A 15876-nucleotide genomic window follows, 5' to 3' on the forward strand; every position below is an offset into this window, starting at 1 on the left:
GCTACGCTGCCGACCCTCCACTCTAACCACTAGGCTACCTGCCGTCCCTCCACTCTAACCACTAGGCTACGCTGCCGTCCCTCCACTCTAACCACTAGGCTACCTGCCGCCCCTCCACTCTAACCACTAGGCTACCTGCCGCCCCTCCACTCTAACCACTAGGCTACCTGCCGCCCCTCCACTCTAACCACTAGGCTACCTGCCGCCCCCCCACTCTAACCACTAGGCTACCTGCCGTCTAACCACTAGGCTACCTGCCGTCTAACCACTAGGCTACCTGCCGCCCCTCCACTCTAACCACTAGGCTACCTGCAGCCCCTCCACTCTAACCACTAGGCTACCTGCCGCCCCTCCACTCTAACCACTAGGCTACCTGCCGCCCCTCCACTCTAACCACTAGGCTACCTGCCGCCCCTCCACTCTAACCACTAGGCTACCTGCCGCCCCTCCACTCTAACCACTAGGCTACCTGCCGCCCCTCCACTCTAACCACTAGGCTACCTGCCGCCCCTCTACTCTAACCACTAGTCTACCTGCCCCCCCCCCTCCACTCTAACCACTAGGCTACCTGCCGCCCCTCCACTCTAACCACTAGGCTACCTGCCGCCCCTCCACTCTAACCACTAGGCTACCTGCCGCCCCTCCACTCTAACCACTAGGCTACCTGCCGTCCCTCCACTCTAACCACTAGGCTACCTGCCGCCCCCTCCACTCTAACCACTAGGCTACCTGCCGCCCCTCCACTCTAACCACTAGGCTACCTGCCGTCCCTCCACTCTAACCACTAGGCTACCTGCCGTCCCTCCACTCTAACCACTAGGCTACCTGCCGTCCCTCCACTCTAACCACTAGGCTACCTGCCGCCCCTCCACTCTAACCACTAGGCTACCTGCCGTCCCTCCACTCTAACCACTAGGCTACCTGCCGTCCCTCCACTCTAACCACTAGGCTACCTGCCGTCCCTCCACTCTAACCACTAGGCTACCTGCCGTCCCCTCCACTCTAACCACTAGGCTACCTGCCGTCCCTCCACTCTAACCACTAGGCTACCTGCCGTCCCTCCACTCTAACCACTAGGCTACCTGCCGTCCCTCCACTCTAACCACTAGGCTACCTGCCGTCCCTCCACTCTAACCACTAGGCTACCTGCCGTCCCTCCACTCTAACCACTAGGCTACCTGCCGTCCCTCCACTCTAACCACTAGGCTACCTGCCGTCCCTCCACTCTAACCACTAGGCTACCTGCCGTCCCTCCACTCTAACCACTAGGCTACCTGCCGTCCCTCCACTCTAACCACTAGGCTACCTGCCGTCCCTCCACTCTAACCACTAGGCTACCTGCCGTCCCTCCACTCTAACCACTAGGCTACCTGCCGTCCCTCCACTCTAACCACTAGGCTACCTGCCGTCCCTCCACTCTAACCACTAGGCTACCTGCCGTCCCTCCACTCTAACCACTAGGCTACCTGCCGCCCCTCCACTCTAACCACTAGGCTACCTGCCGCCCCTCCACTCTAACCACTAGGCTACCTGCCGCCCCTCCACTCTAACCACTAGGCTACCTGCCGCCCCTCCACTCTAACCACTAGGCTACCTGCCGCCCCTCCACTCTAACCACTAGGCTACCTGCCGTCCCTCCACTCTAACCACTAGGCTACCTGCCGTCCCTCCACTCTAACCACTAGGCTACCTGCCGTCCCTCCACTCTAACCACTAGGCTACCTGCCGTCCCTCCACTCTAACCACTAGGCTACCTGCCGTCCCTCCACTCTAACCACTAGGCTACCTGCCGTCCCTCCACTCTAACCACTAGGCTACCTGCCGCCCCTCCACTCTAACCACTAGGCTACCTGCCGCCCCTCCACTCTAACCACTAGGCTACCTGCCGTCCCTCCACTCTAACCACTAGGCTACCTGCCGTCCCTCCACTCTAACCACTAGGCTACCTGCCGTCCCTCCACTCTAACCACTAGGCTACCTGCCGCCCCTCCACTCTAACCACTAGGCTACCTGCCGCCCCTCCACTCTAACCACTAGGCTACCTGCCGCCCCTCCACTCTAACCACTAGGCTACCTGCCGCCCCTCCACTCTAACCACTAGGCTACCTGCCGCCCCTCCACTCTAACCACTAGGCTACCTGCCGCCCCTCCACTCTAACCACTAGGCTACCTGCCGCCCCTCCACTCTAACCACTAGGCTACCTGCCGCCCCTCCACTCTAACCATTAGGCTACCTGCCCCCCCCCTCCACTCTAACCATTAGGCTACCTGCCCCCCCCCCTCCACTCTAACCATTAGGCTACCTGCCCCCCCCCCTCCACTCTAACCATTAGGCTACCTGCCCCCCCCCCTCCACTCTAACCATTAGGCTACCTGCCCCCCCCCCCCCTCCACTCTAACCACTAGGCTACCTGCCGCCCCTCCACTCTAACCACTAGGCTACCTGCCCCCCCCCCCCCCTCCACTCTAACCACTAGGCTACCTGCCATCCCTCCACTCTAACCACTAGGCTACCTGCAGCCCCTCCACTCTAACCACTAGGCTACCTGCCGTCCCTCCACTCTAACCACTAGGCTACCTGCCGTCCCTCCACTCTAACCACTAGGCTACCTGCCGCCCCTCCACTCTAACCACTAGGTTTGGGCGGTAGGAGGCGGGTTGGACGCCCGTTTGAGCTGGCAGTCTGTTCCAGCGTTTTTATAACTGATTTATTTATTTAATACCATCAACACTGTTTTGACAGTAGATATCTAGCTCGTGTGTGTGTGTGTGTGTGTGTGTGTGTGTGTGTGTGTGATGGAGCAGTAATCTGATTTTTGTCTCTAATTCAAACAGATTGATGATCATGCTGCATCTATATCACTGGCCCAACTCTCAAAGGTATACTATATCTCCCCTCTTCCCTCCTCTTCCCTCCTCTTCTCTCCCCTTCTCTTCCCTCCTCTTCTGTCCTCTTCCCTCCTCTTCTGTCCTCTTCCCTCCTCTCCTCTTCCCTTCCCTCCTCTTCCCTTCCCTCCTCTTCCCTTCCCTTCCCTCCTCTTCCCTTCCCTCCTCTTCCCTTCCCTCCTCTTCCCTTCCCTCCTCTTCCCTTCCCTCCTCTTCCCTTCCCTCCTCTTCCCTTCCCTCCTCTTCCCTTCCCTCCTCTTCCCTTCCCTTCCCTCCTCTTCCCTTCCCTTCCCTCCTCTTCCCTTCCCTCCTCTTCCCTTCCCTCCTCTTCCCTTCCCTCCTCTTCCCTTCCCTTCCCTCCTCTTCCCTTCCCTCCTCTTCTCTCCTCTCCTCTTCCCTTCTCTCCTTCCTCTTCCCTCCTCTCCTCTTTCCTCCTCTCCTCTTCCCTTCTCTCCGCTTCCCTTCTCTCCTCTCCTCTCCTCTTCCCTCCTCTCCTCTTCCCTCCTCTCCTCTTCCCTCCTCTCCTCTTCCCTCCTCTCCTCTTCCCTTCTCTCCTCTTCCCTTCTCTCCTCTTCCCTTCTCTCCTCTTCCCTTCTCTCCTCTTCCCTTCCCTTCCCTTCTCTCCTCTCCTCTCCTCTTCCCTCCTCTCCTCTTCCCTCCTCTCCTCTTCCCTCCTCTCCTCTTCCCTCCTCTCCTCTTCCCTTCCCTTAAAATAGTTGAGTTGGATTGAAACTAAGTGTGAATCTGTTTTTTAAAGAGTTACATTGACCGACTGGGTTGGTTTTATGTCCAGTGTGTTTATTTTTAAAGTTAAAATATTCCTGTGGTGTTTATTGCCTGTGTGGTGTTTATTATCTATGTCATATATATTTACAGTATCTAAGGAAGGGTTTAACGGGACCGTCCTTAATAACAATACTGGAGATGTACAGATGTCATCCTTCCCTGTTTAAATGGGGTTAAATTACGTTTTTTAATTTGTAACATGATATTAGTCATTCATACAGTAATATTTATAATGTTATATATATACATTATATATATATATATATACAAATATACAGTAATATATATAATGTAATATATACATATATACAGTAATATTTATAATGTATTATATATACAGTAATATTTATAATGTATTATATATACAGTAATATTTATAATGTATTATATATACAGTAATATTTATAATATATATATATACAGTAATATTTATAATGTAATATATATATACACATTACAAATATACAGTAATATTTATAATGTAATATATATACATTATATATATATATATATACAGTAATATATATAATGTAATATATACATATATACAGTAATATTTATAATGTATTATATATACAGTAATATTTATAATGTATTATATATACAGTAATATATATAATGTAATATATACATATATACAGTAATATTTATAATGTATTATATATACAGTAATATTTATAATGTATTATATATACAGTAATATTTATAATGTATTATATATACAGTAATATTTATAATGTATTATATATACAGTAATATTTATAATGTATTATATATACAGTAATATTTATAATGTAATATATATATATACACAGTAATATTTATAATGTATTATATACATTATATATATACAGTAATATTTATAATGTATTATATATACAGTAATATTTATAATGTAATATATACATTACATATACACAGTAATATTTATAAAAGACGATGTTAACTTTATTTTAAAACATTCATTGCTGGTTTTATAATGATCTGGATTGTTGTGATATTAATGTGATGTTTTGTTGTCCCTGGTCGTGTAAAGAGACGTCTCTGTTCTGTCTTTTAGTCTGAAAGGGGGGGACGTACACTTGCTGCTGCTTACACTCGCCTCGTACACAAACACTCGCACGTTACACACACACACACACACACTCGTTCCCGAACACTTGTACACGCACGCATACACACGTATCCGGAGCACAATTACATTCCTGAAGAACGAAGTTTTCTCTTCATTTTTTAAACATTTTTCTCTCTAAATGAAGACTCGACGTTTTATTTTTAATTTTTTTTGCTCATCCATGACCTTTCACCCCCTTAGGACACTAATTTAAAAACAATACCTGTTATCAATCTTGATTTCAAACTTATTGAAGCCATGTAAACAACTTTTAACATTTTAAACTTGCCAAATCCTCTCTACTGCACCATGCTTTGTCACCACACTGTGTTTTTGAAGAGATTTACTTAATATATATATATATTATCATTTAGCAGATGTAATTTATCCTCCAATATATTTATTGTTTTATCCTCAAATTATATTGTTGCTGAAGTAAGACGGAGATCTACAGTGTAGTATGAACCACTGACCTGCTTCTCTCTCTCTCTCTCTCTCTCTCTCTCTCTCTCTCGTTAAATCAGAACACAACATTACTACATTTTAACGGTGTTAAAGGCTGTATGACAGTGAGCTATTAAAATTATTCTGTTTTGATGATTGGGTAGCTGGAATGTGGAGTATGAATGTTTTTTTACATTTTTTTTTAATTAATTTTTTTTATCAATAAAACTTGGCAAACGTCTCGTAGACCCCTGACCATTTGTGTGTACTACTCATGTATTTGTGTGTACTACTCATGTATTCTTGAAGGAAAATATCTGTTTTTATTCCCCCCCCCCAGTGTATTTACACTTCCTGTCCTTTTTTAGTAAAGTATTTTGTTGTGATAAATAAGTTGCAAAAGCAAAATGTGTATTCAGACAGACCTGAGACTATCTGAGCAGACTGACCAGGTTAGATGCAGACTGACCAGGTTAGATGCAGACTGACCGGGTTAGATGCAGACTGACCGGGTTAGATGCAGACTGACCGGGTTAGATGCAGACTGACCGGGTTAGATGCAGACTGACCGGGTTAGATGCAGACTGACCGGGTTAGATGCAGACTGACCGGGTTAGATGCAGACTGACCGGGTTAGATGCAGACTGACCGGGTTAGATGCAGACTGACCGGGTTAGATGCAGACTGACCGGGTTAGACGCAGACTGACCGGGTTAGACGCAGACTGACCAGGTTAGACGCAGACTGACCAGGTTAGACGCAGACTGACCAGGTTAGACGCAGACTGACCAGGTTAGACGCAGACTGACCAGGTTAGACGCAGACTGACCAGGTTAGACGCAGACTGACCAGGTTAGACGCAGACTGACTAGGTTAGACGCAGACTGACTAGGTTAGACGCAGACTGACTAGGTTAGACGCTGATCTATCAGACTGACTAGGTTAGACACAGACTGACTAGTTGTCTTTCTCCTCTCCCCTGTCTATATACTAGTTGTCTTTCTCCCCTCCCCTGTCTATATACTAGTTGTCTTTCTCCCCTCCCCTGTCTATATACTAGTTGTCTTTCTCCCCTCCCCTGTCTATATACTAGTTGTCTTTCTCCCCTCCCCTGTCTATATACTAGTTGTCTTTCTCCCCTCCCCTGTCTATATACTAGTTGTCTTTCTCCCCTCCCCTGTCTATATACTAGTTGTCTTTCTCCTCTCCCCTGTCTATATACTAGTTGTCTTTCTCCCCTCCACTGTCTATATACTAGTTGTCTTTCTCCCCTCCACTGTCTATATACTAGTTGTCTTTCTCCTCTCCCCTGTCTATATACTAGTTGTCTTTCTCCTCTCCCCTGTCTATATACTAGTTGTCTTTCACCCCTCCCCTCCCCTGTCTATATACTAGTTGTCTTTCTCCCCTCCCCTGTCTATATACTAGTTGTCTTTCTCCTCTCCCCTGTCTATATACTAGTTGTCTTTCTCCCCTCCCCTGTCTATATACTAGTTGTCTTTCTCCCCTCCCCTGTCTATATACTAGTTGTCTTTCTCCTCTCCCCTGTCTATATACTAGTTGTCTTTCTCCCCTCCCCTGTCTATATACTAGTTGTCTTTCTCCTCTCCCCTGTCTATATACTAGTTGTCTTTCTCCTCTCCCCTGTCTATATACTAGTTGTCTTTCTCCCCTCCCCTGTCTATATACTAGTTGTCTTTCTCCCCTCCCCTGTCTATATACTAGTTGTCTTTCTCCTCTCCTATCCCCTGTCTATATACTAGTTGTCTTTCTCCTCTCCTATCCCCTGTCTATATACTAGTTGTCTTTCTCCCCTCCCCTGTCTATATACTAGTTGTCTTTCTCCCCTCCCCTGTCTATATACTAGTTGTCTTTCTCCCCTCCCCTGTCTATATACTAGTTGTCTTTCTCCCCTCCCCTGTCTATATACTAGTTGTCTTTCTCCCCTCCCCTCCCCTGTCTATATACTAGTTGTATTTCTCCTCTCCCCTGTCTATATACTAGTTGTCTTTCTCCCCTCCCCTCCCCTGTCTATATACTAGTTGTCTTTCTCCTCTCCCCTGTCTATATACTAGTTGTCTTTCACCCCTCCCCTCCCCTGTCTATATACTAGTTGTCTTTCTCCTCTCCCCTCCCCTGTCTATATACTAGTTGTCTTTCTCCTCTCCCCTCCCCTGTCTATATACTAGTTGTCTTTCTCCTCTCCCCTGTCTATATACTAGTTGTCTTTCTCCCCTCCCCTGTCTATATACTAGTTGTCTTTCTCCTCTCCCCTGTCTATATACTAGTTGTCTTTCTCCCCTCCCCTGTCTATATACTAGTTGTCTTTCTCCTCTCCCCTCCCCTGTCTATATACTAGTTGTCTTTCTCCCCTCCCCTGTCTATATACTAGTTGTCTTTCTCCTCTCCTCTCCCCTGTCTATATACTAGTTGTCTTTCTCCCCTCCCCTGTCTATATACTAGTTGTCTTTCTCCTCTCCCCTGTCTATATACTAGTTGTCTTTCTCCCCTCCCCTGTCTATATACTAGTTGTCTTTCTCCCCTCCCCTGTCTATATACTAGTTGTCTTTCTCCTCTCCCCTGTCTATATACTAGTTGTCTTTCTCCCCTCCCCTGTCTATATACTAGTTGTCTTTCTCCTCTCCCCTCCCCTGTCTATATACTAGTTGTCTTTCTCCCCTCCCCTGTCTATATACTAGTTGTCTTTCTCCCCTCCCCTGTCTATATACTAGTTGTCTTTCTCCTCTCCCCTGTCTATATACTAGTTGTCTTTCTCCTCTCCCCTGTCTATATACTAGTTGTCTTTCTCCCCTCCCCTGTCTATATACTAGTTGTCTTTCTCCTCTCCCCTGTCTATATACTAGTTGTCTTTCTCCCCTCCCCTGTCTATATACTAGTTGTCTTTCTCCTCTCCCCTGTCTATATACTAGTTGTCTTTCTCCCCTCCCCTGTCTATATACTAGTTGTCTTTCTCCCCTCCCCTGTCTATATACTAGTTGTCTTTCTCCCCTCCCCTGTCTATATACTAGTTGTCTTTCTCCCCTCCCCTCCCCTGTCTATATACTAGTTGTCTTTCTCCTCTCCCCTCCCCTGTCTATATACTAGTTGTCTTTCTCCTCTCCCCTGTCTATATACTAGTTGTCTTTCTCCTCTCCCCTGTCTATATACTAGTTGTCTTTCTCCTCTCCCCTCCCCTGTCTATATACTAGTTGTCTTTCTCCTCTCCCCTCCCCTGTCTATATACTAGTTGTCTTTCTCCTCTCCCCTCCCCTGTCTATATACTAGTTGTCTTTCTCCCCTCCCCTGTCTATATACTAGTTGTCTTTCTCCCCTCCCCTGTCTATATACTAGTTGTCTTTCTCCCCTCCCCTGTCTATATACTAGTTGTCTTTCTCCCCTCCCCTCCCCTGTCTATATACTAGTTGTCTTTCTCCCCTCCCCTCCCCTGTCTATATACTAGTTGTCTTTCTCCCCTCCCCTCCCCTGTCTATATACTAGTTGTCTTTCTCCCCTCCCCTGTCTATATACTAGTTGTCTTTCTCCTCTCCTCTGTCTATATACTAGTTGTCTTTCTCCTCTCCCCTGTCTATATACTAGTTGTCTTTCTCCCCTCCCCTGTCTATATACTAGTTGTCTTTCTCCCCTCCCCTGTCTATATACTAGTTGTCTTTCTCCCCTCCCCTGTCTATATACTAGTTGTCTTTCTCCCCTCCCCTGTCTATATACTAGTTGTCTTTCTCCTCTCCCCTGTCTATATACTAGTTGTCTTTCTCCTCTCCCCTGTCTATATACTAGTTGTCTTTCTCCTCTCCCCTGTCTATATACTAGTTGTCTTTCTCCTCTCCCCTGTCTATATACTAGTTGTCTTTCTCCTCTCCCCTGTCTATATACTAGTTGTCTTTCTCCTCTCCCCTGTCTATATACTAGTTGTCTTTCTCCTCTCCCCTGTCTATATACTAGTTGTCTTTCTCCTCTCCCCTGTCTATATACTAGTTGTCTTTCTCCTCTCCCCTGTCTATATACTAGTTGTCTTTCTCCTCTCCCCTGTCTATATACTAGTTGTCTTTCTCCTCTCCCCTGTCTATATACTAGTTGTCTTTCTCCCCTGTCTATATACTAGTTGTCTTTCTCCCCTGTCTATATACTAGTTGTCTTTCTCCCCTGTCTATATACTAGTTGTCTTTCTCCCCTGTCTATATACTAGTTGTCTTTCTCCTCTCCCCTGTCTATATACTAGTTGTCTTTCTCCTCTCCCCTGTCTATATACTAGTTGTCTTTCTCCCCTCCCCTGTCTATATACTAGTTGTCTTTCTCCCCTCCCCTGTCTATATACTAGTTGTCTTTCTCCCCTCCCCTGTCTATATACTAGTTGTCTTTCTCCCCTCCCCTGTCTATATACTAGTTGTCTTTCTCCCCTCCCCTGTCTATATACTAGTTGTCTTTCTCCCCTCCCCTGTCTATATACTAGTTGTCTTTCTCCTCTCCTATCCCCTGTCTATATACTAGTTGTCTTTCTCCCCTCCCCTGTCTATATACTAGTTGTCTTTCTCCTCTCCTATCCCCTGTCTATATACTAGTTGTCTTTCTCCTCTCCTCTCCCCTGTCTATATACTAGTTGTCTTTCTCCCCTCCCCTGTCTATATACTAGTTGTCTTTCTCCTCTCCTATCCCCTGTCTATATACTAGTTGTCTTTCTCCCCTCCCCTGTCTATATACTAGTTGTCTTTCTCCTCTCCTATCCCCTGTCTATATACTAGTTGTCTTTCTCCCCTCCCCTCCCCTGTCTATATACTAGTTGTCTTTCTCCCCTCCCCTGTCTATATACTAGTTGTCTTTCTCCCCTCCCCTGTCTATATACTAGTTGTCTTTCTCCCCTCCCCTGTCTATATACTAGTTGTCTTTCTCCCCTCCCCTGTCTATATACTAGTTGTCTTTCTCCCCTCCCCTCCCCTGTCTATATACTAGTTGTCTTTCACCCCTCCCCTCCCCTGTCTATATACTAGTTGTCTTTCTCCCCTCCCCTGTCTATATACTAGTTGTCTTTCTCCTCTCCCCTGTCTATATACTAGTTGTCTTTCTCCTCTCCCCTGTCTATATACTAGTTGTCTTTCTCCCCTCCCCTGTCTATATACTAGTTGTCTTTCTCCCCTCCCCTGTCTATATACTAGTTGTCTTTCTCCCCTCCCCTGTCTATATACTAGTTGTCTTTCTCCTCTCCCCTCCCCTGTCTATATACTAGTTGTCTTTCTCCTCTCCCCTCCCCTGTCTATATACTAGTTGTCTTTCTCCCCTCCCCTGTCTATATACTAGTTGTCTTTCTCCCCTCCCCTGTCTATATACTAGTTGTCTTTCTCCCCTCCCCTGTCTATATACTAGTTGTCTTTCTCCTCTCCCCTGTCTATATACTAGTTGTCTTTCTCCTCTCCCCTGTCTATATACTAGTTGTCTTTCTCCTCTCCCCTGTCTATATACTAGTTGTCTTTCTCCCCTCCCCTGTCTATATACTAGTTGTCTTTCTCCTCTCCTATCCCCTGTCTATATACTAGTTGTCTTTCTCCCCTCCCCTGTCTATATACTAGTTGTCTTTCTCCCCTCCCCTGTCTATATACTAGTTGTCTTTCTCCCCTCCCCTGTCTATATACTAGTTGTCTTTCTCCCCTCCCCTGTCTATATACTAGTTGTCTTTCTCCTCTCCCCTCCCCTGTCTATATACTAGTTGTCTTTCTCCCCTCCCCTGTCTATATACTAGTTGTCTTTCTCCTCTCCCCTCCCCTGTCTATATACTAGTTGTCTTTCTCCCCTCCCCTCCCCTGTCTATATACTAGTTGTCTTTCTCCCCTCCCCTGTCTATATACTAGTTGTCTTTCTCCTCTCCCCTGTCTATATACTAGTTGTCTTTCTCCTCTCCCCTGTCTATATACTAGTTGTCTTTCTCCCCTCCCCTGTCTATATACTAGTTGTCTTTCTCCCCTCCTCTCCCCTGTCTATATACTAGTTGTCTTTCTCCCCTCCCCTGTCTATATACTAGTTGTCTTTCTCCCCTCCCCTGTCTATATACTAGTTGTCTTTCTCCTCTCCCCTGTCTATATACTAGTTGTCTTTCTCCCCTCCCCTGTCTATATACTAGTTGTCTTTCTCCTCTCCCCTGTCTATATACTAGTTGTCTTTCTCCTCTCCCCTGTCTATATACTAGTTGTCTTTCTCCTCTCCCCTGTCTATATACTAGTTGTCTTTCTCCTCTCCCCTGTCTATATACTAGTTGTCTTTCTCCTCTCCCCTGTCTATATACTAGTTGTCTTTCTCCTCTCCCCTGTCTATATACTAGTTGTCTTTCTCCTCTCCCCTGTCTATATACTAGTTGTCTTTCTCCTCTCCCCTGTCTATATACTAGTTGTCTTTCTCCCCTCCTCCCCTGTCTATATACTAGTTGTCTTTCTCCCCTCCTCTCCCCTGTCTATATACTAGTTGTCTTTCTCCCCTCCCCTGTCTATATACTAGTTGTCTTTCTCCCCTCCCCTGTCTATATACTAGTTGTCTTTCTCCCCTCCCCTGTCTATATACTAGTTGTCTTTCTCCCCTCCCCTGTCTATATACTAGTTGTCTTTCTCCCCTCCCCTGTCTATATACTAGTTGTCTTTCTCCCCTCCCCTGTCTATATACTAGTTGTCTTTCTCCCCTCCCCTGTCTATATACTAGTTGTCTTTCTCCTCTCCCCTGTCTATATACTAGTTGTCTTTCTCCCCTCCCCTGTCTATATACTAGTTGTCTTTCTCCCCTCCCCTGTCTATATACTAGTTGTCTTTCTCCCCTCCATCCTGTCTATATACTAGTTGTCTTTCTCCCCTCCCCTGTCTATATACTAGTTGTCTTTCTCCCCTCCCCTGTCTATATACTAGTTGTCTTTCTCCCCTCCCCTGTCTATATACTAGTTGTCTTTCTCCCCTCCCCTGTCTATATACTAGTTGTCTTTCTCCCCTCCCCTGTCTATATACTAGTTGTCTTTCTCCCCTCCCCTGTCTATATACTAGTTGTCTTTCTCCCCTCCCCTGTCTATATACTAGTTGTCTTTCTCCCTCCCCTCCCCTGTCTATATACTAGTTGTCTTTCTCCCCTCCCCTGTCTATATACTAGTTGTCTTTCTCCCCTCCCCTGTCTATATACTAGTTGTCTTTCTCCTCTCCCCTGTCTATATACTAGTTGTCTTTCTCCCCTCCCCTGTCTATATACTAGTTGTCTTTCTCCCCTCCCCTGTCTATATACTAGTTGTCTTTCTCCCCTCCCCTGTCTATATACTAGTTGTCTTTCTCCTCTCCCCTGTCTATATACTAGTTGTCTTTCTCCCCTCCCCTGTCTATATACTAGTTGTCTTTCTCCTCTCCCTCCCCTGTCTATATACTAGTTGTCTTTCTCCCTCCCCTCCCCTGTCTATATACTAGTTGTCTTTCTCCCCTCCCCTGTCTATATACTAGTTGTCTTTCTCCTCTCCCCTGTCTATATACTAGTTGTCTTTCTCCCTCCCTCCCCTGTCTATATACTAGTTGTCTTTCTCCCCTCCCCTCCCCTGTCTATATACTAGTTGTCTTTCTCCCTCCCCTCCCCTGTCTATATACTAGTTGTCTTTCTCCTCCTCCCCTGTCTATATACTAGTTGTCTTTCTCCCCTCCCCTGTCTATATACTAGTTGTCTTTCTCCCTCTCCCCTGTCTATATACTAGTTGTCTTTCTCCTCTCCCCTGTCTATATACTAGTTGTCTTTCTCCTCTCCCCTGTCTATATACTAGTTGTCTTTCTCCTCTCCCCTGTCTATATACTAGTTGTCTTTCTCCTCTCCCCTGTCTATATACTAGTTGTCTTTCTCCTCTCCCCTGTCTATATACTAGTTGTCTTTCTCCTCTCCCCTGTCTATATACTAGTTGTCTTTCTCCTCTCCCCTGTCTATATACTAGTTGTCTTTCTCCTCTCCCCTGTCTATATACTAGTTGTCTTTCTCCTCTCCCCTGTCTATATACTAGTTGTCTTTCTCCTCTCCCCTGTCTATATACTAGTTGTCTTTCTCCTCTCCCCTGTCTATATACTAGTTGTCTTTCTCCCCTCCTCTCCCCTGTCTATATACTAGTTGTCTTTCTCCCCTCCTCTCCCCTGTCTATATACTAGTTGTCTTTCTCCCCTCCCCTGTCTATATACTAGTTGTCTTTCTCCCCTCCCCTGTCTATATACTAGTTGTCTTTCTCCCCTCCCCTGTCTATATACTAGTTGTCTTTCTCCCCTCCCCTGTCTATATACTAGTTGTCTTTCTCCTCTCCCCTGTCTATATACTAGTTGTCTTTCTCCCCTCCCCTGTCTATATACTGAAGTCCAATTAAGATCAAATTCTAATTTACAACGACGGCCTACACCTGCCAATCCCGGACGACGCTGGGCCAATTGTGCGCCGCCCTATGGGACTCCCAATCACGGCCTGTTGTGTGTGTGTGACAGCCTGGATTCGAACCAGGTTGTCTGTAGTGACGCCTCTAGCACTGAGATGCAGTGCCTTAGCCCACTTTCTCCCTTCCCCGTACTCCTATCCTCTCCCATTTCCTGGAGACTGATTCCTTGTGGTTTTTGCTCGAGGCATTCGCCAATATCTAGAAGCCTTGTTTGTTTTTCTGTGTCCTTTATGGGAAAGATAATTTCCAAGAGCTTTAGATGAGCAATACAGCCGAAAGCTACTTACCAACCTTAAACATCTTCTATTCCACCTAACGTAGTGAGGCTGGCACCAACCACTAGACACTCAGACTTGTTCTCATGCATTTGGCTGGTTGATCCTGTCTGGATGTTCCTGTCAGACCTCCCATTGACCAGCACCACCCAGGAGTCCTGTCTGGTTGATCCTGTCTGGTTGATCCTGTCTGGAGTCCCAGACGCAGGTTGCAGCAGCAGCTACCTCTTTACAGGATACAGGCTGTGTTTAGCAGGGGGGTGCTGCAGCAGCTACCTCTTTACAGGATACAGGCTGTGTTTAGCAGGATGCTGCAGCAGCAACCTCTTTACAGGATACAGGCTGTGTTTAGCAGGATGCTGCAGCAGCAACAGCTACCTCTTTACAGGATACAGGCTGTGTTTAGCAGGATGCTGCTGCTGCTGCAGCAGCTACCTCTTTACAGGATACAGGCTGTGTTTAGCAGGATGCTGCAGCAGCTACCTCTTTACAGGATACAGGCTGTGTTTAGCAGGATGCTGCAGCAGCTACCTCTTTACAGGATACAGGCTGTGTTTAGCAGGATGCTGCAGCAGCAGCTACCTCTTTACAGGATACAGGCTGTGTTTAGCAGGATGCTGCAGCAGCAGCTACCTCTTTACAGGATACAGGCTGTGTTTAGCAGGATGCTGCAGCAGCAGCTACCTCTTTACAGGATACAGGCTGTGTTTAGCAGGATGCTGCAGCAGCAGCTACCTCTTTACAGGATACAGACTGTGTTTAGCAGGATGCAGCGTAGTCAGTGTTGCAGTTGGAAATACAATGGACAGAGCTGCTATTGAGAGTGACTTTGTTCCACGACGTTGTTCCCTGCTGAACACGGCCCCAGATAGAAATACCATGGATAGAGCTGCTGTTGAAGACTTCTTGTTCTACGTGTCAGAGAAACATGTCTGTTTTATACATTTCTATCTGACGTTGTTCCCTGCTGAACACGGACCCAGGGCGTCAAATCTAATTTTTATTGGTCACATGGTCAGCAGGTGTTAATGTGAGTGTAGTGAAATGCTTGTGCTTCTAGTTCCGACCGTGCAGTAATATCTAACATGTAATATAACCTAACAATTTCACAACAACTACCTTATACACACAAGGGTAAAGGAATGAATAAGAATATGTACATATAAATATATGGATGAGTGATGGCCGAACGGCATAGACAAGATGCAGTAGATGGTATAGAATACAGTATTTACACATGGGAAACAAAATACTGCATATACTGCATAGGAACGCGAAGCGAGGCGGTCATCTCTGCCTGCCTGCCTGCCTGCCTGTCTGTCTGTCTGTCTGTCTGTCTGTCTGTCCTCTTCCACCCCTGGTGTCTATCTAACTGTGTCGTATATCCTGCTGACATCATTTCCTGGAAACAGACGGGGAACCTGGCGGAGGCCAACGCCTCGGAGGACGACAAGATCAGAGCCATGATGTCACAGTCCAACCACGAGTACGACCCCATACAGTGAGTATTACCACCCAGTCCGAGTACGACCCCATACAGTGAGTATTACCACCCAGTCCGAGTACGACCCCATACAGTGAGTATTACCACCCAGTCCGAGTACGACCCCATACAGTGAGTATTACCACCCAGTCCGAGTACGACCCCATACAGTGAGTATTACCACCCAGTCCGAGTACGACCCCATACAGTGAGTATTACCACCCAGTCCGAGTACGACCCCATACAGTGAGTATTACCACCCAGTCCGAGTACGACCCCATACAGTGAGTATTACCACGCAGTCCGAGTACGACCCCATACAGTGAGTATTACCACCCAGTCCGAGTACGACCCCATACAGTGAGTATTACCACACAGTCTGAGTACGACCCCATACAGTGAGTACCAGGATGTAGCAGCAGCTCTATCCTGTAACTGAACCAGGATGTAACTGCAGCAG

General features: G+C 46.5%; 1 protein-coding gene across 4 annotated transcripts in view; it reads left to right on the plus strand.

Moving 5' to 3' along the window:
* Positions 1–15876, plus strand: part of LOC106597605 (uncharacterized) — a 57613-nt gene that overhangs the window by 12196 nt on the left and 29541 nt on the right. For 2 of the 4 annotated variants that reach the window (XM_082972983.1, XM_082972984.1), the window contains exons 4-5: positions 2836–2880; positions 15346–15434. In XM_082972983.1, the coding sequence (XP_082829109.1) occupies positions 2836–2880; positions 15346–15434 (134 nt within the window). The other 2 variants (XM_082972985.1, XM_082972986.1) reach the window with 1 other exon arrangement.

This window comes from Salmo salar, chromosome 03, assembly GCF_965601325.2.
Source record: "Salmo salar chromosome 03, fSalSal1, whole genome shotgun sequence".
Taxonomy (NCBI): Eukaryota; Metazoa; Chordata; class Actinopteri; order Salmoniformes; family Salmonidae; genus Salmo; species Salmo salar.